The 25,680-nt window shown below is 39.3% G+C and overlaps 1 protein-coding gene and 1 non-coding gene across 4 annotated transcripts in view; both read right to left on the bottom strand.

Annotated features, from left to right (window-relative positions):
* CCDC30 (coiled-coil domain containing 30) overlaps positions 1 to 25,680 on the bottom strand; it is a 101,181-nt gene that overhangs the window by 23,679 nt on the left and 51,822 nt on the right. For all 3 annotated transcript variants that reach the window (XR_010383874.1, XM_010994840.3, XM_064493677.1), the window contains exons 9-12: positions 15,522 to 15,692; positions 11,740 to 11,949; positions 8,674 to 8,828; positions 2,572 to 2,734 (exon numbers count right to left, since the gene is read on the bottom strand). Coding sequence is in view for 2 of the 3 variants with exons in the window: in XM_010994840.3 (XP_010993142.2) it covers positions 2,572 to 2,734; positions 8,674 to 8,828; positions 11,740 to 11,949; positions 15,522 to 15,692 (699 nt within the window). In the remaining variant the exon portion in view is untranslated. The remainder of the gene's footprint in view (positions 1 to 2,571; positions 2,735 to 8,673; positions 8,829 to 11,739; positions 11,950 to 15,521; positions 15,693 to 25,680) is intronic.
* On the bottom strand, positions 7,590 to 7,662 carry TRNAA-UGC (transfer RNA alanine (anticodon UGC)). The gene has a single exon. It is a non-coding gene; the product is annotated as a tRNA-Ala (tRNA).

The raw sequence follows: 25,680 nt of genomic DNA on the forward strand, positions 1-25,680 counted from the left end.
GCCTGATTTATATATGATCCAATATGTAAGTATGATTTACATATGATTCAGTACAGTATGCTACAACCACTTGAAATAGGTCTGGGAAAGGGGTCTAGACTAGAAATGCAGTCCAACAGAATTTTCTGGATTGGTGGGAATGTTCTATGTCTGCATCCTCCAATATGGTGGTCACTAGCCACATGTGGCTACTGAGCACGTGAAACGTGGCTAGTGTGCTGAGGAACTGAATTTTAAATTTTATTTAATTTTAATTAATTTAAATTAAATGGAGGTAGCCACATGTGGCTAGCTGACACAACATCGGACAGCGCAGGCCTAGTGTGAAAATACATGTTTCATGTGTTTTTTGTTCATCAGAGAGCTTCTACAAAAGAGCTGGCCCTCAATCACCAGAGGGAAAAAACAGTACATTCTTCACTACAGAAGTGACATTCTATAGATGTCACTTAGCCTGTTTTTCTATCACCTATTTGCTTGCTCAGTGAGCTCATGTACAAACTGCATGGTGGCGGGAATATATTTTCTAAGGGGTCACCAATGCTAATCCACTCAACTTGCCAAAAGCAAAGATCAATTTGAGCAACTGATATGGTACCATCCACCAGGGGGGCTGGGCAGTCACCTGGTAGCAGGTTTATTATACTGGACCCCTTCCACCACAGAGAGAATGACAATTTGTCCTCAATGAAACAGACACTCATTTTAGATTTGGATTTGCTTTCTCTGTCCACAATGCTTTTGCCAGGACCACCAACTGTAGACTTACCAAATTCTTAATTTCTTGTCATGATACACTGCCATGCAGCATGGCTTCTGACCAAGGAAATCATTTTACAGTAAGAGAAGTGAAACAAAGGCTCATATATATGAGAGTCATTGGTCTTCTCATATATTCAGAAAAAAACTAACCTGCAGAACAGTGGAAAGACCTACGAAAGATGTAGATATGATGCTGGCTAGGTTACAACATCTTTTAGGGTTCAGTGATGTCCTACAAGATGATGTCTAAACTTTTAACCAGTGACTGATACATGATGCTGTTTCTCTCAGAGCCAGAATATGTGGAAAGAAACCAAGAGATGGCATGGGAGTACCTTCCTGAACCTACACCACACTGGCAAAATATGTGTTACTGTATTATTGAGAGTTAACTTTATAATTAAGTTTTAAAGTTAGCATATCCATGTGGATTGAGGCTGAAGAAGTAGCAATTAACATTACCCCCAAATGACCGCAGAAACTGATGGATTTTGAGAGGTTAAGCGTGTCTTCATTTACATGAGTGACACTGCATCATTATTAGGTGGAGGCATAATGTTCTTCTTATTGTTTATAAAGTTAAATCGGGGTAAGGAGGCTTGTATGGACGCTGCCTACACAAAGTGAACCGGCATTGCTCACCAGGACCTCTACTTTTCAAAGCTGTCCCCTGTGCTGCAAGGTTCAAAGTCTGAAAATGACCTTTCCCAGGCTCCCTTGACAGCAGAGTTTCCATTTAGTTTCTGCAAATGAGAGGCACTTGTACATAGTTGAGAAAGCACTGCAAAAGCCACTTTTCTCCTCCACCACTTCTGTGAGCAGACAGGGTAGGGGGTCCCCAGAGAAAGAACCAGGCATGGCTTTCTTGACATAAGAGAAATCATTTTTGGCCTGAGCCATTTTGGGATCTAAGCCTGGCCACAGTACTTGCCCTTGAACCGGTCTCTGTAATTCAGCGCTTGTCCTTGAATAGGTCTCAGTAATTAATGATCTTAAGGGAAGTGAAGGAATGAAGGAACAAAGGAAAAGCAGTTAAGAAACAATAGCTCAGTGATGAAACAGTCGTGGTTCCTCTTCAAGTGATATACAGAACAATTTGATATGCACTTCTGAGTTCCACCCAGATGGAGGACAGAATGGTGATGCTGACTTTCCTGACTTCAATCAACTGAAGCCTGGACTCTGTTGACCTTTGCCCCAATTCTATGCTGAATTCTCTGCTCAAGATCCTTCATGAATATGCATGTACCCTTAGCTTAAAACATCCTCAGTGTTGCTGGTGGGGAGACACCTCTTTGGGAAAGTTCCCCGATGTTCTCCTTACTTGCTGCAAGTAACAAATCCTTCCTCCTCCCGCTCTTTGGCTTGGTTGTATCTTAGGGTGTGACACCCACCAAGAGGCGAACCCGGTTTTTGGGTAACATTACCAGGTAGGTTAAAGGGCAGACCGCAGATGACACAATTGTAAGGGCTTCAGGGGGTTTATGTAAATCTCCCACTTTGGTGCTGCAGGACTTAGTTTCCCTGTGCCTTCTGAACGGCTGGATATATTGAAAGCCAGCAACAGTTCTTTCTGACCTTCTGCTCACCCCTGCCTCTCTCTTCCAACAGTTTTGTAAGCATGTTATTCCCCATGTTAAATCCCTTCTTGCTCAGAACACCTAGAGTAGATTCCGCTCTCCTGACTGAACCCAGACTAAACTTAATGGGTAAAAATGCTAGGCGTTCAATCATCATTAGCTGCTACAAACTATTACTTAGGTCTGAGAGAACAGGGAAGCTGAGCGGCACTCCTGTTTGTTTTCTTACCTCATTAGATGTTCTTTTTGCATTTTCCAGTTGTTTAAGTTGGGCCTCTTGTTGCTGAATTGTGGATTGTTGCTGAGAACTGGTCATTTCCAGTTGATTCTCTTTATCCTGTAGGAGTTTCACTTGCTTTTGTAGCTCATTCATATTCTGATCAAGGAGTTTCCTGAGGGCAATAATGTTCATTAAATTCCACTGTGAATTGCAAAGCTTTGCAAAAGAAACTCTTTGACCTAAAATTGAGGTAAGGTATACGTCCATAAGATAAATTAGGGATCAACACCAAAGAAGCTTTGTGACAGAAGCTTTCCCTAGTTTTATCTCTTGCTCCTCAAATAATTTTCTTATCCCACAGAGGAAGCTGTGCTCAGGGTCACATAGCTCCGACAAGATGGAGGCGGGCTCTTAATTCCGAATTCTGTTCTTTTTACTTCTCCTCTTTGGTTTACGAGTTGAATCCCTTATCTTCTTGGTTTCATATAGGATTGTTAGTTACAAACACTACTGATACTAATGCACACATGTTAACACTGCTGCAGCATTCCCCGTTACGCTTAAGATAAAAAGTCCAAATTTTTTAATATGGCTTGTGAACTAGCTTACCTTTCCAGCCTCATTTTCCTGCCTCTTCCTCTACCCCCAGACATTTAGTTCCAGGCAAAATGAACTTTTTTCACTTCCTGTAACAAGTCGTCCTCCACCCTTCCTCCTCCCCTACAGCGCCAGCCTTTTCCCCATCCTCCCCTGAGGCCTGCCTTTGCCTAGTACTCTCTACTTAGCTTCCTCCTACAAACCACTTCACTCCCAGCTTAAACAGTTTTCTTTGAGGAAGGCTTTCTTGAGCTTCTTAGACCAAATTAGATGTCCCTGCTATGTGTTTCTGGAACCAGCTAGGACCCTATGAGACCTTCCAGGGACAGACTCCTGCCCCCCATATCCTCTGCTGTAGCTCCTCTCCAAGTACCCAGATAACAGTATCTCTTGCATATTTCCTGAGTTTTTCAGATGCTAAAAACAACCACCAAATGGAAGAAATTAACTACTTGATGATCATGAGCAGTAGTCCCCAGACCTTCTGGCACCTAAGGACTGATCACCATCAACCAATCAAAGAACTGTGCACAAGATGGTCACACACCCTGGCCTTTAAAAATGCCCCTCCTTCACCTGGCCTTTAAAAATGCTTTGCTGAAACCCTTCAAGGAGTTTGGGGCTTTTGGGGGCATGAGCCACCCATCCTCCTTGCTCAGCCTTGCAATAAACCTTTCTCTGCTCCAAACTTGATGTTTCAGTTTGGCCTCACTGTGCATCAGGCACATGAACTTGTGTTCAGTAGCTTTACAAGAGCATCCTTAACCTCCCTTACTGTGTCACTTATCATACTTTGTTATAGTTGCAAAGTCTTATGTATCAAGATATTAATTATAAAATTATTTATAACAACACAAAGTCTAAAAAACATTTTACATAAATTATGATACAGCTATGTAATAGAATTGTATGCAACTGTTTAATATAAAACGACAAAAGCAATAACAGAAAAGTGGAAAATCACAAAATATCTGGGGAGTAAACAAACATACTTATATCTAAATAATAGGTGTCAAAGGGAAATCTTAAAATTATTTTAAACTACACGTATTTTATATGAAAATGAAAACAGCTTACAAAATTTGTGGGATATGGTGAAAGCAGTGCTTAGAGAGAAACTTACAGCATTAAATGCAAATATAAAAGAAGAATGAAAATCAGTAAGCTTCTACCTTAGGAAACTAGAGAAAGAAGACTAATATAAGTCTAAATAAAGCAGAAGAAAACAAATAATAAAAACTTGAGCAGAAATAAATAAAATCAAAAATAGGAAAACAATAGAGAAAAACAATGAAACCAAAGCTGGTTCTTTGAAAAAAAATCAATAAAATTGGTAAACCTCTAGCCAGGCTAGAGAAGACACAAACTACTAATATTGGAAATGAAAGAAGGATCTTCATTTCACTACTGATCCTGTGGACATTAAAAGGACAATAAAAGGACAATGCCTACAGGCTGGATAACTTAAATGAAATGGACCAATTCTTCGAAAGACACAATCTGCTAAAACTTAACACGAGGAGAAATAGATCATTTGAATAGGCCTTTATCTATTAAAGAAATAGAATCAATACTTCATAACCTTCCAAAAAATAAAGCACTAGGCCCAGATGGTTTCAGTGGTGACTTCTACCAACCAAATGGGAAGAAATGATTCCAATTCTCTACAGTCTCTTTCAGAAAAATTGAAGAAGAGGGGACACTTCCTGACTAATTCTATGAGGTCAGCATACCCTAATCCCCAAACCAGATAAAGAAATTACAAGAAAGGAAAACTGTAGACCAATCTCTCCCACGAACAGGTCCAAATCCATGATGTGGCTGGTAGGCTCGACATGACCAGAACTAGCTTACCTTTCTAGCATTTTTTTTGCCACTTCTCTAATCCCCAAACATTATATTCTAGCCAAAATGAACATTTTTCACTTCACTGAAGAGGATGATGAATCTGACAACAGTAACATCAAATATTAAAATAACAACAATAACATCTTGGTAGTAATGGCTTTGTATGATATGTCAACTTGGCTAGGAATTCCTTCCACACATTTTTGGTTAGAGCAGCCTACAAGAGATCTATTTGTGCCAGATCTGGAGGGTAGAAGTGAAGCATTTTGCTTTTACACTTGGCAGGTTGGAGCAGGTGCTTCTGTGGCTCATACCGATGCTGCTTCTCTGCTGTTCGCCTTGGTGTGAGCCACAGCTGGGCCTGTAACTGCTCTACCTTCCCTCCGATCCTCCTCCACCTTCTCCATCTCCTGGGCCATGTGTCTCTTTAGCTCCTTAATGAGGGGGACCAGCTTCTCCTTGACGAAGCAGGACACCTACTCTATCAAGGCTGGAGGCAATGAGACTGACATGGCTTCTAGTCCAGCCTCCCGGGTTCAGCCTGGGCTCATGGGTTCAGCTCTCTCTCACTTCCTGACTTGACTATTTGCCCTGAAGACTTGGAGCTTCAGCATAAGAGGCAGATGACAGCCTTACAGATGTGTAACCCGCTCCCACAATTGCATAAGACCAAATCTCTGTAACAAATTCCTTATACACATTTTCCTCTTTCTGGTTTTACTTCTCTGACTGAACCCGGACTGATACAAGTGCTTACTATGTGCTAGACACTGATACAAGCCAACTGCTAATAACTCATCCAATTCACATAATGATGCTATGAGAGAGATGTGGACAGGCCCTGAGAGGATAAGAAACTTGCCCAAGATGATGCAGCTACTAAGTGGCTAATAAGATGCCCATGTTAGATTTTTAGGTGAAAAATGCAAATTCCAAGCAATATAGCTAAAATGACTTAACTTTTCTTTAGCAAAACAAGAATAATAAAAAACATATGCAAATGCATAGAAAAAATTTTGAGAAATACGTAGCACCCACTTAAAGTGGTTATTGCTGAAGGGTAAAATTCTGAAGAACTTATGCCTTTTATTTTATATAGTTCTTTAATATTTGAAATTTTACAATAAGCAGAGATAATTATAATTACACTTGCTGGAATTCATCCCAAGGAAATAAAGGATATGCAAAAAAAAATGGGTACAAGGATATATATTATGCTATTCTTTTTATAGGCAAGAAACTGGAAAAATGTAAATGTCCAACAATAAAGGATTGAGTAAATAAATTATGGCATATTATTAAAATAATATTCTAGAAGAAAGTTTAATGGCAGGTAAACAGATTATACTAGTTTAAGTGAAAAAAGTAGGTTATAATCTAAATATCTATATTGGGGTTGCTTTCTTCAGGTTATAAAACAATGTGTACTAGATAGTCCCTTTTTTGAGGAAAAGAATTTCCCTACGTATTTCATTTTCCTACACTTAGTTTAAATATTACTTCTACATTATTTCTTCTCAGCCAATCTTCACACCCACAAAAAGCAGTTTATCACTATTCTCACTTCAGACATAAGAAACCAGGTTACAGGAAAGTTAAATAGCCCTTCTCCCATTCAGTTCCTTGATTACATCTTTTGTTTCTTTATAAACTTTACACAGCTTTTATTTATTTATTTATTTTTGAGCAAAGGTAGATTTATTCAGAGAGATACACATTCTATGGACAGAGCAGGGGCCACCTCACTTAGAAGGGGAAGCGACCCACACAGTTGCGTTACAACCTGGTCTTTGTAATTCTAATTACCGACATTTTGGGGGGTTATAAACCTGGTGTTTGTTTCTTCTGCTGACTCTCATTCATGGTAATCAGTTTCCTTGTGTTATTTGGTGCTTTTTGATTATAAGCATATATTTGATTAAATTTAATATATGGGAGTCCTTAATATCTCAATTGGGGTTGCTTTCTCCAGAGATAATTTAGATTTCCTTAATTAGGAAGCCAGGAGGCTGCCTACTGCGGAACACCTTAGCTCTTTCAAGATCCCCAGCTTAACACCAGAGTCTCTGGTCAGCTAGCCTACCCTGTGGCAGACGTCCTGGGCTTCTCTTGAACCTGGAGCTGATAGTTTTATCTGCCCCTTGACTTAGAAGTTGGAGTACCATTCATTATTTTTGTTTTGTCTCATTGTATGTTTGCCCATAGAGCTTTCTCTTGCTCTGTGAGCAACGCTTTAAAAGGTGTACTAATTGCAGTTCACGCAGGATCCAGCTGTACCAGCACAGGAGGCGAGCACCATCCCGGTAGATGTGGCTGTGCTATTACACCTAACTGTTCATTATTCATTCATACACCCATTCACTTACTCAAACATTCATTTATTCACTGTATCTTTACTGAGCACCTACTGAATGCTAGAGCCTTCAAGTAGAGATGAAAGTAAGTTTAGGAACTTCATAGTTTATGTGAATGTCTGTATATCTCTTCAGTAGTTAGAACCATATTTTTAAAAGATACATGTGAATCATTTTTGTTTTGTTTGTGGGTGAGGCAATTAGGTTTATTTATTTATTTATTCTTAGAGGAGGTACTGGGGATTGAACCCAGGACCCCATGCATGCAAAGCATGCACTCTACCGCTGAGCTATACTCTCCCCACCAAGATATATGTGAATCATTCGAGTGCTATAGAAATAAGAAGCACTGGTTACTGAAGTTTAGGGTCTACAAGAAGGTCATCTAAGTAATGTGGGGCCAACTTCAAAGTCCAATGACCCCCATCCCTGGGCTCTCAGACATCTGCCTGTGATCCCTCAACAGATATAGCACATTCTTTACGAATAGCCCTAGGTAATGTCTAATTTCACAATAGCTCAGGCTTGTTCATTTCAGACCATGTCTCCACTTTAACAGAGCCATATCCCACTGCCCTTCACTGACCCTAAACTTCTTACCTCACCTACAACCAATCAAAACTTCTGTGGTACCTGATGTAACCCTCCCTCACAAAACACCTCAACAGCCCACCCTCGGGGCTCACACAGGCGCCTCTAGTCTGTGTGGCCCACTGTTGTCTATGGCAGCGCAACCTAATAAATTCTCTTCCTATTCTCATCCTTGGCCTTTGGTAAATTTTTTCACCACCCGAGACCCCAGCCTGCCTTGTTCCACCACAAGTAAAAATCCTAATAACAATCAAAATAATTTTAGAAACAACTATGACAGCTCCTATCTTGTATCTGCGTGTTAATGATTAAGAAGTCTGTAAAGTACTTGGATCTTCTTTGAGGAAAATCAGCTGACAAATAACAAAACACGGACCTCATTCTAGTATTCATTTTGTGCCAATTGTGTAGAGTTAGAAAAGCAAATCCCAGAGTATCATATTTCATAGGCAACCCATTCATTCAAGAAGGTTTACTGGTGCACCAAGTGTGTCCCAGAACAGGAAATAATCTCTGCCCTTAAGAACTCCACACTCTAGGGTGAAAGGCAAACCAGAAAATAAAGAAGCTAAAACACAGTATAATGATAAGTGCTTTATATACGAAGTTTTGCAACTGAGCTTACTTCAGTGGGAACACAGGAAACACAGTGGTGACTGACACTGAGGGGAGACTCGGCCACGGCCAGCCCAAGGGGAAATGACATCTTTGTTCCTCTTACCTCTTCTGCTGTTCCTCCTCATACTGCTGCTTCATTTTAGCTTCATTTTCCATTGCTTCCTTTATCCTCTCCTCTAGCTGCTTCCTCCTCAAAATGCAAGTGTCTGTGAGACAGACTTTATGAGCATGTTCTAATTTCTGCTGCAGATCCAAAATCTTAAATGAAAAAAGTTTACAAATAAAGAGAATAGTGTGACCTATTTTCCAACTAGGGAAATAACCACATAAGTAGCAAACAGGAGAGCGAACATAAAATCTCATCTAAAGTAAAGAGTGTGACTAGATTTATTTTCATTTTAGAATTACTTAATTTTTGCAATGTGTGATACATGCATAGTTTAGTGTATGTGTGTGTAAACTAAGTGACAGTGAAGTCTCCTTCCCATCCCTGTCCTGTCTTCCTCCCCATTTTCCTCCACCAAATAGGTAACCTGTGGTATTAGTTTCTTGTGTACCCCTCCAGAGATTTATTTATGTATCTATAAACAAATACTACATATAGTTCTCCCTCACACACACATTTTTTTACACAAATGACAGCATATTACATATACTTATGCACCTTGCTTTTTTAAAATAGCAATACATTTGATGATTTTTCCCTATTATACATAACATATAGACTTGTCTTCTCTTTTCAGCTGCATACCATTCCACTGTAAGGATAGACAATTTTACTAAATTTTACTAAACCCCTACTGAGGAACACTTATCTTGATTCCAATCTTTTGCTATCATAAACAAAGTTTTTAGAATACCTTATGAGATCTGAATTTGCTAGGGCAAAGGTTATTATTATTTGTTAGTTTAGTGGATAATGCCAAACTGTTTCCATAGGTATTAGACCAATTTACACTTCTAACAGCGAAGTGTGAGAGCATTTAGTTTCTCCCCAGTGTGGCCAGATTTATGAATAAGATCTCAAAACAAAGCAGAAGTCTCTTGCAAACCTATTAGCAAGTTACCTAGCACCAGTAGTGCATTCTTTAATGCCCTGGTAGAACTAAAAATAAGGTTTATGAGTTTTTGAAAGAGAGACATATTTTATTTTAGAATTTACATGTTGGGTTAAAATTGTCATTAAAAATTTTTCTGTTAGATCTCCTCTCAATCTGTTTACATATTTTTTTTTTTATAAACCCTTGTGTCTCCTAAAATTGTCACTAGAATGTAGTAGGTGCCCAATATGTTTGTTGGAGGAACAGGTCTCAGTGGAATAGCTGTTCTCCCTCTGTTGTATTCCTGATGCAGCAGCAAAGCCTTTACAGTGGTCTAGTGCCACGTTCCCCGCAAACATTCAGTGGATGCCAGAGAATGACAGTCCTCTTCTAAGAGAAGGCTTTCTGCAGCAGTCCTAGGTCCCTGCACAGCCCGCTCACCACAGGAGAGGTGAAGATGTAGAACGATTCAAGGGTAACGCAGTGGGCAGCCAGTCATCTGAGGCCAGCTCAGGTTCCTTCGAGCTGCCCCATTTAGTTCTGCCTAGGGCAAATGCTTACTTAAAGATATTCAAGTCTTAATTCCTCTGGTGAAAGTATTACGCCATTGGCTTCTCTGTCAAGGACAAATGCCAAACTTTTGAACCTGCCACACAGCTTAAGAAAGAAAACATTTCCAAAACATTTGAAGTCTACTTTGTGATCTTTGATCATTTCCCCTTCGTTCCCCACTTGAGAAAAACCAATATCTTGAATTTTGTGTTCATCATTTTCTGGCTTTTTCCTTTAATGATACGACATGGTTTTTATTTTCTGCTATTTTGTACTGTTTTGACATGTGAATCAATGGAATCCTACTGTTTTTGGTGACTTGGTTTTTATTCAGTATTGTATTGAACTACAGCATATACTTAGAGTTACATTCATTTTCAGTGTTGAACACTATTATGTAAACATGCAATTTACTCCATCTCACGTCAGGGGACATTTGGGTTGTTTCCAGTTTTATGCTGTTTGGAACAATGTGACTGTGAAAATGTTTGTATTTCTGTATCCTGATACATAAGTGCCTAGAATAGTTTCTCTAGTGTTTGTGCCCGGTGGTGGAAGTGCTGGGTCCTATGGCATATACATCTTTAACTGGACTAGATACGAATGCCAAATTGCCTTCTGAAGCTTGTAGACTAATTTACTCTTCCAACTGCAGTTAGAATATGAGTACTTGTTGCACAAAATCCAAATCCAAAATTTACTGTTTAAATTTTTAAATTTTACCAGTCTATATATTTTACCAATAATTTTTTAAAATGCAGTAATAGCATGCATATGGTAAAGTGTACGTCTCTAAGACTACTCAATCTATGTAACTAACTTTTCCGGACCGAGGTAAAGAATACTTCCAGCACCACAGGCGATTCCCTCATGTCTCCTTCCATTTAAGACCCCTCATATAGACACCCACTACCCTATCACTGTAGCTTACTTTTGTCTATTCTTGAATCTCATATAAATGAAATTACACAGTATGAACTCTTTTGTGCTGGCTTCTTTAGCTCAACGCTAGGTTTTTGCATTTAATTCAGATCACCGTCATCTCCTTTTTGATGTTTGTTTTATTTTTATGTGGTTTGATGAAACGCCTTATTTTTAATGAAGATTTGACTCTCCGACAAACCCACAGATCAAAACGTGCAAGTGTTACGTACTACTGCCACCTGGTGTTAGGCAACCTAAAATGCAGGGGCAATATTTCAAAACGGTTCATTTCTCAACACACATCCCTCCAACAATTACAGAAATCATACAAACAGCCAATCCAACAGGAGAGGAGAATTAGTCTCTTAAAATTTGAAAGTAAAAAACAAAATTCATTTGGTCTCCGTCAGCTCTTGAAGTTCATGCTATACATTTACTGAAACCTACCTTTTTGAGGTCACACAGTTTTTATAAAATACACAATCTTTCCTAGATTTGTAGAAGTAGGTGAAGTCAAAAGAGAAGAAAGCATGGGAGGGTATAGAAAAACCCTAGAGTTCTATCAAGTTGGCACCACATCTATTTCTTAAAATCCCTCTGGAAACAGGATTTCAGTAGTAATAGCCAGTGCATGCTGTTATGAGGATAATTACCTTTTCCTCTCCATCAGCAACTTTAGATTTCTCCTGAGCCAGCTTTTCCTGCAGGTTGTTCTGTGATTTAATGCTCTGAGCCTGTTTAAGTACTTCCAGCTCCAGTTCCTTGATTTTCTGCTGACAGTGCTTCCACTCTGCCGTGAGTGAGGAGCACGTCTTTGTGCTGTCTAATAACTTCTCCCGAGCTTGCTTTAGTTCAATTTTCATCTAGAGGTGGGGAATACATACAAGTGACAAAAATAAGTGTGGGAAGAATGTGAACGTGAGCCAGAATGAGCTGCTTTCAAAGAAGTGTAGTCCCCAAGAGCTGATAAATACCAATGTCACGTGCCTGGTTACCTCTCTGGAGCTGCTGCGTTTTAGTAAGGTTTGCCAAAGTGTGTCTAGCCAGATGGCAGCTGGACAAAGGAATTTTCCTAAGAGTTTCTATACATGCATGGTCTAAACAGTTTCCATCCTTTTTTCCCCCTGTCTATTCCAAGCTGGCTTTCATTCCCACTACTTCATGAAACTGCTTTTGCTAAGGGCACTACTGACCTCCCTCCCCATTGCCAATGTAAGTCCAGTGGACACCCGGCCTGTGAGAAGCAGTCACTAACCCCATCTCAGAAAGCTCTCCTCTCTTGCAGTCGGTGACACCAAGCTCTCCTGGCTTTTCACTTCCCTCTCTGCTGTTGCTTCTTGGTTTCTTTTGTAGATTGCTCTAGTGTACCCAACTTCTAAGTACTATCAGACTATTCCAGGCCTTGACAGTGAATCCTTCTCTCCCTAGGTTCATTCCCATGATTTCAAACACCACTTTCATGCCAATACATGCGAAGATAAAACTCCTTGATTGTGCCCACATCTCCAGCATCGTTCTCTCAGTCTTCCTGATTTCAGGAGATGATGTCACCATCCAACCTTTTGTTCAGGCCAGTGACCTGAGAGTCATGCTTGAGCTTCCTTGCCCATCATGAGCCAATCCAGCACGTGCTGTCACTCTACCTCCACATGTCTTGCATCAGTCCACTTATGTCATTTGTGTCACCACCCTCGTAGAGATTATCATCGCCTCTAGCCTGGGCCATAGCAATAGCACTAGTCATGCCGCTTCCATTTTTACTCCTTTCTAATCTGTTCTCTCCACTGAAGCCATTCAAAAACATAAATTGAACTACTCGACCCTCCTCCTGCTTAAATCTTTCTGTGGCTTCCCAACACTCTGGGAACATATGGCCTTGTATGATTAAAATCATCTTGTCTTCCTCCTTCTTCCACTGACTCCTGTCACGTTGGTTTCAATTTAGAGTTTACTATGAGTAGAAGAAGAAACAAAGACATCAAAGGAGAAACTGAATGTTGGAATATTTGGTGTATTGGATTTGTTCAGGATTATGAAACTTATTATAAACAGAAAGTGCTCATAGGCTTCATAATACATTATCCACTTACTCCATAGGCCAAGAAAGCCACAGGCCTCTGAGACCTATGATCACTGATCCCAGAAACAATGCTTAGCATTTTGGCAATGCTGGTAGTGATGAAATAAGACAACAACACTGGAGCAAACACTGCTGTGGTCAACAACATGTGCGTCTAGGGTGGTTACATGGGTAATCACTTTCCAACAATTTTGTTAAACTATATATTTATGCTTTATGTACTTTCTGAGTATTACACTTTACAATAAAATGGTTTAAAAGCAACAAATTAGTACTCTGGATTCTTAACCGGTCTTATAAGTATGCCTAAAATTACCCATAGACACAAAGTTTGAACATCTCTGAGTGTATTTTAAGAAATAAGCTCTAAGTTTGCAAAGATGAGGTTCCAAAATGACCCCAAATTGAGGAAAGGGCTAATATGGAAAGATAATTGTACACAGGAAAGGCAGAAACTGACCTAGGTTTAAATTCTGACTCTACAACTTGTTAGCTTTGCCATCTTGAACAGTTTTCTCATCTATAAAATGCTAAGCCTTCAGAGTTGGGAGGTTAACATGAGATAAAGTGGACAAACTGTCACTATAAGGCCATTGGCTATTGCATATGACTCTGCTTAGGTACCTGGCTTAAGGGACAAGCCAAAAGACTGATATCTCATTACTAAAGTGGCCAATATTTTACCCCACCATGAAAGAGATTCAAAACAGAACGAAAAATGTCTTCTCCTTTTATCAGGCTATACTCATTCATTAATTTGACAACTATTTATAGGGTGCCAACCATATATAAAAGGTAATGACTGGTTGCTCTTCTGGTCATTGCACCTTGAAAAAGATGTAGCATTGTTTGAGTACACTCAGAGTGGACAGTTAAAATGATCTAAGAAATCTGTTTGAAGGGAAAAGTGGGAGGCTGTCCTACAGGGAAATGTGATTTGGAATTTAATTTAAAACTACAAAGGCTTGTGGGGAAGGTATAGCTCAGTGGTAGAGTGTGTGCTTAGCATGCATGAGGTCCTGGGTTCAATCCCCAGTACCTCCACTTAATCAATCAATCAATCAAATTACCTCCCCTCTACCTCTGGCAAAAAAAAAAAAAATTAATTAAAAAAAAAAAACTACAAAGGCTTGAGGGAATGTGATCAACATTCAAAAAACCATAAAGGGTGGGGATAGGGAAGAAGTTTATCCACATAATCCTGGATGCTAGAACTTCTTAGAAGGGCTTCCCATGCAGTTTTGGGATAAATGACTATTTGTTTTCCTCTTTGTCTTTCCTACTAGACTGTGAGTTCTTAAAAAGTAGAGAACTTTTTTTAGTCCATTTTTATGTCATTTTTTGAATAAGGTCATTGATCCTGCTGCACCACGGGTGGCAAACTTTTCATATAAAGGGCCAGGTGGTAAATATTTTAGCCTTTGTGGTCTGTATGGTCTCTGCTGGAACTACTTAAATCTGCTGTTGTAATGCAGAAGCAGCCATCAATAATATGTAAATAAGCAGGTATGGCTGTGTGCCAATAAAACCTTATTTACAAAAATAGAAGGCAGGCAGGATTTGACCCATAAGCCAAAGTGTGCTGACCCCTGCACCATGAAATAAGAATTGTGTCTGTTTTGCCTATCATTGAACCCTCAGTATTGATGAGATTGCCTGCCTGGTGTAGGACTGATGCTCAATAAATATTTGTTGAATGCTGAATTCCAGAACCCTGGATAGGGGCTTATAGAAACTAGGTACCTCACAGATTATAATTAAAAGAAAAATTCTGTTTTGCATGGTGGTTCATTCTGAACGTTTATGTGGTTCATAAAATTTAGATGAATCTGTGGATGGCAGTTCTACATAGCTTATTTTAAAACAAGCACGTCTGGCTGAATGTTCCCCTAAATTTTAGAGGCACTCATGTCAGGAAGAACAACTTTTCTCTCATGATTTGCACCTTGGTGCAGCTGATACTTGATTCAACCAACCAGTAATAATGAATGCATCTATTAGGGATAAATATGTCCAGAGATAGAATTAGGGCAGTATCACCAGAGATCTGGTTTAGGTCATTGACATTTAGTAAGTACTAAAAGTTCTAGGAATGATTTAAGACCGCGTAACTGAAAAACTTCATATTTACAGGCTGACAGCACACACACTCCTTCAATAATAGAGAAACAACTGAGCTGTGTACCTACTTGGTAGGGAAAAATTAAAGGAGGGAGTTACCAGATAGTTCACATAGCCCACTCCCCTGGGGACTCTATTATGAACTATCAAGCCGAGGAACTTTGACTCGCTTATCCCCAGGTTCAACTGAGCAATTGAGACCCTTCAATAAAGGATATACCCGTTGGGGGTTACCTTAATGTTTTCTTCCTGAAGTAAGCTATTGTGCTGCTTTAAGTCCAAGTTCTTTCCTCGCTCGTATCGAAGCTCTTTTTCAGCTGAGTTGTATAGAACCTGGAGCCGGTGCAAATTCTGGTGAAGTGTTTCTTGCTGCTGGTGTTTCAGTTTTTCTCCAGATGATGGATACTAAAGCAAACGTTTTACAAGTGAAATATGGACAATTTGAAAGAATGTTGGTAAAACGTGGGTTTCGGCTGTCAGAACTAGAACTGTCAGAATGTGAATATTCACATGGAAATATTTTCAGAGTTGGCTCACCTACAACATGTTACTCTTTTACATTTACAGCTAGCTGTACATGTTCATACAATTTGACTCCTGTTATATTAGAGTCAAAATATGAAAGAAATTAGGTGAACAAAAGCAAGTTAAGTGTAGAAAATTGACTTTCTTATTTTTCATATCAATGAAGGAGAACAGAAGCACAGACAGTTTTAGAGTAAAACATGCTTTAAAAGTGGAGTTCAAAGAGTCCATATGGGAAGAAGGAGAGTGGGTGTGTTTGTGTGTGTGTGTGTGTGTGTGCGCGTGGCGTGGTGTGTGTTGGCAAAGGGGAAGAGAACATCTAGCAGGAGATGGTATATCCCTAGCCTTCCTCATCACTTTCCTTTTACTACCTGATGATTCTTCAGTTATTCCTCAACAACACACTCTCTTGTCAGGTCCCTCCTGCACAATAAAACTACCGTGACCAAAAAGGAGTCACTTAGATTTTCTAAAGGGTAAGCACACGCAGGCGTGCTGAGTAGACAAAAAATTCGACCGTATCCAGTTGAATAGGTAAGATAAGATGCTTAGACTTTCCTGACTCCTGGTCCAGTGTGCTTCCTGTCCAAGACCTTCTGAAAAACCCACGTCATTATTCTAGCTTATCTTGCTCACAACAGAACTGCCACACAGAATTCCCCACGTCCTGTTAGCCCTTCAATTCCTATCTCGGTTTAGTCAGAAAGGCAGTCTAAATCTAATCTGCTTGTCTTAGAGCTGCAAGTCTCTAAGATCCCTAGAGAAAGTTCCTTAATGTAATTATATGTATTAATGTAATTTAATGTATTTATACGGTAATGCTTAAGAACCTTAGCTTTGGAATTAGATACATTTGGGTTTCAACACTCACTTACTTAGTTGGGTGATCTTGGAAAGGTTACTTAATCTTTCTGCATTTCATTTTCCTCATCGTACAATGTGGATACAGTGATAACTACTGGATGGAGCTAAAGGGTAAGTAAGGTAGCACATGTAAGCACTGAGCACGGTGCCTACTACGCAATAAGCACTTAGTTACATTACCCAGCGCGGCTGAGGCTACCTAACTTTACACTGTGCTCTTCCATCTGAAAACAAGAGCTTTCCTGATGCCTGGAAAGCCTCAATCCTCCCTCCTTCTTATTTAACCATTATACAGAAGCTTTTAACAATTAGTAATCACCAGCCTATACAGCCATTTAACATACCAAAACAGGGAAAACAAGAGAAGCCCCCATTTATACCAATGGGACAAAGGTACAGAAGTTTTAGCCTGCTTTGAAGATGAAGAAAGCCAGAATGGCAGTTCTTCCTGCTTATGTTTTCCAGTCCAATCACTTTGCCAGAGTAGACATGCAAATTACTTTCCAAGAAAGGCAACTGCTAAAGAAGCTCCCAGTTAGCCAGTCAAGCGGTGAACATAAAGATCTCTTTTTTTCCACCCATTGATTACTTCCCCCCGGGAAGTTATTGCAGAGGCATGAAGACTCATACAGGCTACTGGGAATCATGTAAGAGCACAAAGTACATAGGGGTCTTTTGGGAATCAATGAACAGGTTTACTATGCCAGTGATCCTCTCTGAGTCTCAGTTTACTCATCTGCAAATTACAGGCATGAGAGCAGATGGTGCCTAGTATCTCTTCCATCTGAAAGATTCCTTAAGAATTAAAATAAAACAAGTTATTATCTTAATTTTATAGGCTTAAAACCTAGCTTTTAAAATGAAAAAGATTATTTAAATAAAATTAAAGTTTAACATGAACCAAGTTCATATACAGGTTTCAATGACAAGATCATTCCTATTGTGGAAAGTTAAAGACGACTGGCTTTAGATACTCTCATCCAGTCCATGTGGGTGGAAGAGGCTATCAAAATCTGTGAATATGTGAGTCATCAAACTAAGTCTGCTTGTTCCGGCTCCCTACTCATCAAACGTCATTCGGATTTTGACTTGTCTTTCTTAGCTCTCTACGAGTAAATGCACTGTTCGTCTAACCATGCTCAAATGATATTTATCAACTATTACAGAAGAATAACTAATTGACATTTGGATTTTACCAACAGTCTTGAATGTTTGGTTTAATGTAAGTTTATCCCTAAGATTCAGATCTGTTCTAGGAGGGCTGTTACATCAAAGTTTTGGAGACTGCAAGCCTAGTGGCTAAATCCCAAATAAATTCACCAAATCTGTGACAGACACCCTAGGAGGGCCTTCAGGAGCCAGCTTGCCAGCTTTCCTTAGGAAATTAGCTTGACGTGAGAACATATGCTTTCTTTGAATTTCCCAGCAAGTGGAAGCAGATGACATGGCTGTTAAAAGGTCAGGCTGTAAGGCAGACAGACCTAGGTTCCACCACAAAGTGTCATTTGAGGCAAATTATTTAACCTATCTAAAGCCTCAGTTTCCTCATCTATAAAGTGGGAGCAATCATGTTCTTGAGTCATCGTATTGCTTAATATACACAGGGTATTTAGTACAGCACCTAGAGCATAATAAATATTCAATAATGTTATGAAAAAACAAGAAATACATTTTAAACCTACGAAGTTAAGATAGTTAATGGTAGTTAAACTTGTTTCAAAAACAGTGGGAAAGTAATATCTAGAATTCAGGTATTGGAACCTCACCTGGATTACTGTTGAACAGCAAAAATTAAGCCCCCCAAAGCAATCAGCAGCCACGATTGATATCACAAAATACGTATGAGCAATATAGCTCACATACTTACTCAAAATAGAGGCTCTCAGAGTTTTTTCCTATGTATTTGCCATTTATGAGAATTCTTTAAAGTTTGGTATCTGGTCTCAGCCTACAGCTGGTTCAATTTTCACATGATGAGACTAATAAGACACAGCACACATGGATAGCAGCAAAGTACTAGCACTATAATCTGCAACAGGGGCGAAGACTAAAAACTACACACAAGAACTAAAAAGTAGAAAAATCGATAGCCATCAGTAGATCAAAGACCCCTATACACAGAAAGGAGTTCTGAAATGATTACTGTGCAGCATATTGCAGGAAAGAGCTGCCTAAAGTGCATTTTCTTCCTTGCTTGCTTGAAGAAGTAAACAAAATTGTGTGTGAGTGTTTCTGGAAATGTTAATTTCTAAATACAAATATGTCATTTTTTTTTCCCATGAGGCCCACATCTATCTCGTTTACTGCTGTATCTACCTTAACACAGGGCCTGGCACATCAAAGATACTCGATTAATTACTGGCTGAATGAATGAATAAGAATAACATACTTTTTTCAATAATTCAAAGTCATTATTATGGAAAAAAATTACCAAACTATGCAAGAATTCAGGAAACCTTAAGAGGCTAAGTCGTATATAAATTTGTCCTTTAACAAAGTGGCTATTCTCCCAGATTTCCCATAGGATTTTTATATGTCATAGTTTTTCACCTCCCCCTCCCTGAGTATTGAGAAATAATTCTTCAAAAATGGGAAAGGGTAAATTAGAGAAAATTAATAAATTAACCACGGTGTGAATTCTCATACTCTAAATTTCATTATTCTAAAAGTACCTGATCATTTTAAGCTCATAGGCAAAGATTTTCTCATCTTTCTGACCATGGTGTTTAGCCTCTGTCCAAGCCTCCTACACTGAATCACTGTCCAATAAAGGGATTGTCTGGGAGGTGTCAAATTAACCTCTTTTTGAATATCCAGTATCATACTTCCTTTTGGTCTTCTGAACAAATCCAGGGACGCCCTTTCTCATTCAAATGTATCTGAATCTCCTTTCAGGTATGCATTTTCCATTCATTATGACTTTTGCCTAGTTTTTGCTCTATATCCAAACCTCTTTTCAAATATATTTTTGACTTCTTTTACTCATAGTCTTCTTGTTTTTGAAATGTATACTTGAATCACTTCTCAGATATATTATTATCAGTCTTTTGAAGTTGGTTTACTTGTGGGTACAAAGCCTCCCTCTGTGGATCTCAAAATAATTCCTAGAAAGGTGTGTGTAGGGAAACCTTAATTTGTACAGAGGGAACCTGTAAAATTGAGGTATAAGGACGGAGGTGTGGCTGGTAGTCACTCCTTTTAGTTCTCCTAGCAATAGCCATATTTAAAATAATTCCAAGCCTGTGGTCTTTCCCCCACCTAAACAAAGTATTTGGTATATCTAGGCTACGTACCAGGAAGAGAAAATGTGGCATAAATCCTGCCATTCCCTATCCCACCTGCCCGGGCCAGACACTGACAATCACTCAGCACACTTTCCTGCTGAGCCTAGATGGAGCCCAAGAACCCTTTACAATAAAGCGCAAGTGATGGGCTTAGTGGAGATTTTGGTGTATATATATATACGTATGTATTCTGGGGGGCTGCTACTGTACTAACATTCAGGCCATGGTTATGATATTGGCCAACAGATATATGTTAATAATGATATAAAAATTAAGCTGACATCCTCAGCTGATCAGAGGAAATGGACCCAGTTGGAGCACGTGTTTATGGCACCTACCTGGGCGCTACTGTCATCTGAGCTGTTCCCAGAGCTCTGAGACTGAGGGAGGCTCGGATTCATACGGCTCAGCTCCTCACTAAGCCTCACAGCCTCCTCGGGCTTCAGGGTCCACTGCTGTTCTTCACCCTTCGTGTCTCGTTTCTGCTGTGAGTCCTCCTCCTTATGTCCCTCTCTCGGAGAAGTGCCCTCCTTTACTGCCTCCTCTGGGATTTCCTTCTGCTTACTTTCCCCTAATTTGGGACTTAGCACAAATATAATAATAAAAAACTATTAAAATGTTCATGATAGTAGCAGAATGTGGAGGGGAAAAAATCTACCAGTAAAGAAAGTACTGCAAGCAAGGTTTTCAGCTTGAATTCTACAGCAGAGCAGCTATCTTCTCCTTGGAAATAAAACTTTAAAAAGAAGTCATATCCTTTTTTTATTCATGTTCAAGGAAATGACCTATTATAGATTTTGGTCTACAGGGGTAGACAAACAACCTGTTTAAGTGAGTTTTTCACTTTTTCAACTTTTAGTATGGCCCTGGGCAGACACAGCTTATAAAGTTTTTTTTTTAAAAAATCATTCAATAGGCACCAGGCACTTTGGCAGGCACTAGGGCTACAGTGGGACATAATCCCTGCCCCTGAGGAGCTTACAATTTAGTGAGAAATGAGGATAAGTTAACAAGTGATTACATTACACTAACAGTAAGTCATATACGGCTGGATGGATGAATAGGTACAAGGTAGGCAAACGTAAAGGTAGGGGTGTGTGCATGCTTGCCTGTGTGTGTGTATGTAGCGGGGAGGGTGTCGGATGACTTAATAAGTAAGAAAGGTAAAACTCTGGAGGCAAAAGAGAGAATGTGCTTTAGAAGAATCATTTGGACACAGTGTGGCAGGGAAACTAGTAGAGACTGTTGTGATGACCCACGTACAAAACAACAGTGAATATAATAGGGTAGTGGGGATGGAAAGGAGGAATGGATTCTAGAGATATTGAGAAGACAATACTGATAAGATTTGCCATTTATTGGATGTGGCAGGTGAGGGAGAGAAAGGAAAAATGAGTGACACCTGGATTTCTGGTTGGGGCAAATGGGCAAGTGGATGGTAGTCCTAGAAGAGGGAATATGGATACAGATTGGAGACATGCCTGCAGTGAAGACAGATACAGAAGACTGTGGGCAGGAACCTGGGGTCTGGATACGACGAGCCAGGGAGAAGGTGGAGAGGAAGAGGAGAATCATTCTGCGCAGAAGCCTAAAAACTTGCGAGGAACCAGCAGAGGCCTGGGAGCCTTAAGAGGAGGCTGAGAAGCCAGAGAGGGAGGAGGAAAATCAAGAGGCTGCGAGCCATAGAAGCCAAGGTGAGGGGATGTACTTTCAATGGTTAGAGAGAGTGCGTGAAAAGGAGAGTGAACACAAACGTGCCCTTTAGAGTTGGCGCTCAAACTCTTCAAGAAGGCAGTTTGGTGATACAGATCAAGAGCCATAAAAATGTTTGGACCCTTTGACTGAATAATTAATACCAATGAATTTACTGCAATAAAATAACTAATAAGAAGAAAAAAGGCAAATGTATAATAATACACATAACCATGCTATTTAAAATAGTGATTAAATGGAGACAGAAATGGCGAAGAGAATTAAAGATAAGCCAACTTGAAAGTGATATAAAGATTATTTGTCAACATGAAATACTTATTAAAGTAAAATGGTGGAACAATAAACATATATATATGTATCTTCACGTGTATAAACATAATACACACTATGGGAAATGTAGATACAGAAAAAACTGGAAAGGAGAATTGTGTCTATGGAGTTTTTCTTTCCTTTTAAAATTCCTCTAACCCTGTACAAAAAAATTACATATTTTGAACTCAGTAGTTTTTTAAAGATAACACAGTCAAGTGATTAAAAACAACATGAGATAAAGAGTAAAATGCTTTAAAAATAAATTTCTGATAAAATAACAATTCTTTCCATCCTCTAAAACTCTTACCTTTTCCTACTCCCAAAGGAAGCTAGATACACTTGAAGACTGTTCACCACCCCATGGGATGGGGTCTAGGAAGCAATCGGTTTTCTGCTCTTCATTGGAAATGCTCTTGTGAAAGTCTCCAACCATCTTATTGCTAAATTCAGCAGTCACTTTTTATTCCTTATTTTGTTTGACTCATTGGCAGCATATGACACCCTTGACTATTTCTTTCTTCTTCAAATACTCTTTAACCTGGCTTCTGTAACACACTCTCCTGACTTTTCTTCCATTTCTCTTGCTGTTCTCTCTCAGTTACTTGTTGGGAGTATGCCTTTTGTCTCCTTAGTTTCCTGCCTTTCAGTGTTTTTAACAAGCAAGATATGGGACGATCTTATCCATCACATGACCTGTGCTACCATCTGCTTGTTGATGATTCTCAAATTTGTCTCTAGCCCAGGCCTCTCTTCAGGCCTCCAAACCCACAAATTTAATTGTTTGTTGCGCATCCCCACGTGGCTGTTCCAAAGATGCTCCAAAGTCAACGTCTCAAAAGCTGAGCTCCTGTCTCTCCCCCCTCAAAATTATATTCCCTAACTCACTGAATGACACCATCAAACCAGAAAATCAAAAGTCTTCCTTAACCTGTTCCCATACTCAAAACCTAGAGTCCCTTCTTCCTCACTTCCTACACACTAATCCCCAGGTCCTGCTGATTCCATCTCCTCTTAATTCCATTCATTTTTCTCCATCCTCACAAACACCATTACAGTAACAGCCTCCTACTGGTCTAGTTACCTTCCTTCTGGTACCAGCCATCCTTTTTCCACACAGCAGGCAGAGTGATTTTACTACAGCACAATCTGTGTCTCTCCTGGTTACTAAACCCTGCAGTGGCTTCCTGTTGTCCACTCTCCTCAGAGCAGGTGTTCATGTTCCTTCTTGATCAGGCCCCCGACAGCCTCTGCATTCTCATTGTCTCCTTCCCCATTTCCTCTCCCCACACTCTATGCCATAGCAGCACGGAGGTCACTTTTAGTTCCTCAAACAAATCGTCCTTTTTCTGGCACATGTCACATCTCCCCTGAAAATTATTCTCCTGTCTTTTTGTGTGGCTTTTCATACCTCATACTTTAGGACTCAATTTGTCACTTCCTTTAAGAATAATTTCTGGTTTGTGGGCCTGGGACAGAGACCCTCCTTTGTGCTCCCATAGTATCCAATGCTCCTCTGTTTAACTGTTCACCTTCCCCATCAGGCAAAATGGACCATAAGGATAGGATCTGTCTTATTTTGTAGGCTCAGTATCTACCTACAGTACCTGACACGGCAGACATGTAATTTACTGTTGACTGTGATTGTGTGATGGATCTGAGATAAGTGGGGGCTGTGAAGGGGGGCACCAAGGATAAGCAAGCAGGGAAACACCATAAGAAGAGGAGAGAGGAAACATATGGCAGATATGTAGACTTCTCATAGTCCCAGTGATGGGAAGCAGTTTGGACCAAGTCATAGAAACAGGTGGCAGCTAGAGGCTCTTTACAGAGAAGTCCAGCATCTTTTTCATAGCAAGATTCCCCACTTCCGAATGAACTAAGGCCACAGCCTTGCTCCCTGTGGCAAGCATCCCTGTCAATTATCCCAAATCAGCTGGGTGGATTTTTATCAGCTTTGATTACTAATGTCAACTCCTTCTCTAAAAAGCATTCAGCGTTCAGATTGGCCATTTCATCTCCACTGCCACTTAATCTAGACAACTATTTGTGGCTAATATTCAGATTAACTGGTCTTTCCTCTCCAGTTCACCTAATACAGAGTTACTAGAACTATCTCCTTCAAAAGTCCTGTGATACACTATTCTAGTGCTCCAGACTAGACTTTCTTTTTTTCCCCTACAACAGACCTAAATGTTGTGACCTAGCTTCTTGGCTCTTTGCTCCTGTGACCACGACTACACCTGTTGTCCACCATCTCCCCAGTGTGTTCTTCCCACATCTGCAACTAGGTTCCATGATTGTGAATCTTGGACTCAGAGCTCACTCTAAACTTAAAACCAGTTTTTAAGAGGGCATAAAATTCAGGGGCTGAAAACTAGCAAAACGATCTCTTCTATTTTAGAACATTTACAAAGATAAAAATTTGGCTACACCTAGGCCATAGTTTCTCAGTTCACTGAAGATGTATCCTTCAGTACGGTATAGAAGTAAAAACTGACATCTATTGTTGCCTTTTGATGATCTAGTTCTCAGCTTTTGCCCAAAATTTGATTGCATCTATTAGTATTTGTGCCCAAACAGAGTAATGCATTTGTCTAAGTCTTAAAAGTTTCTCTGAAAGATACTTTTGGTGGAGAAGTAGAAATAAAAGAGTTAGAGGGAAAGATTAACAACAGAAAAAAAATTCTCAAAACAATGATCAAATACAATGCTAAACAAAAACAGCAAAAAACAAACCTCTCTGCGGAGTATAGTCTTAATGTAAAAAACACATACATATATATGTGCACAGAAAAAAGACAGGAAAGAAAAATTAGGACATTAACGTCTCTCCTTGGTGGGAATTATGGATTATTATAATCTCCTTATACTTTCCTATGCTTTCCAAATTTTCTATAAAAAGCATGTATTTATTTTAAAAGCAGAACAAAAGTTCAAAAATATAATAACATATCAAAAAACAAACACTTTGGGGAATGCTTAGAACTAACCTTTCCATGCACATAATTTGGAAATTATTGTCAAATTCATATAATAATGAAGCCAAATAAAATGCACCCCCCAAATAATTAACATGATATGGTAGTTTCTTAATTTACCAGAGTTCCTTCCTCTCTTCCTTTGGGCTTTGAACGTCTACTTCCAAATTTGGTAATTTAGACACAAGATCTTTACAGATATTTTCACTTGTAATTAAATTAGCAGCTGCAGTCTTTCTCCCTACAGTAAAATGATTTAATTGTTCAAATTCTTGTGAAAGCTTCAAGACCTGTAAAGTTAAGTGAAAAGACGAATATTTTATTTTGCATACTCATGCGTGACTGTGAAAAAGTGTGTTGATTCCATTAAATGCTTAAATAATTATTGGCTTAAATAATTTAAATTGACACCCAAATTGAAATCTTATTCCAATTTAATTGAACCATTTGCAGTTGTTACATTATCTACTTCGTTTTTACAGTAGGCACAAGAGTGTGAAGTCTATGATTTTAAAAAAAAGGGGGTATTTTTGATCTCTGGGGTTGGTGTCTCAGAGTGCTGTTTAAGGTTTTCTTCTGTCGTTTAACAAGCAAAAAGATGTGATACACTACTACAGTTTTTACACTATTAACACATATTTTTGTTCTCAAGTTTTGAGTGTGCTTCATTGATTCATAAAAGCAAAAATATATTCCTGCAACAAAACATTACAAAGA

This window comes from Camelus dromedarius, chromosome 14 (genome assembly GCF_036321535.1).
Source record: "Camelus dromedarius isolate mCamDro1 chromosome 14, mCamDro1.pat, whole genome shotgun sequence".
NCBI classification, from domain to species: Eukaryota; Metazoa; Chordata; class Mammalia; order Artiodactyla; family Camelidae; genus Camelus; species Camelus dromedarius.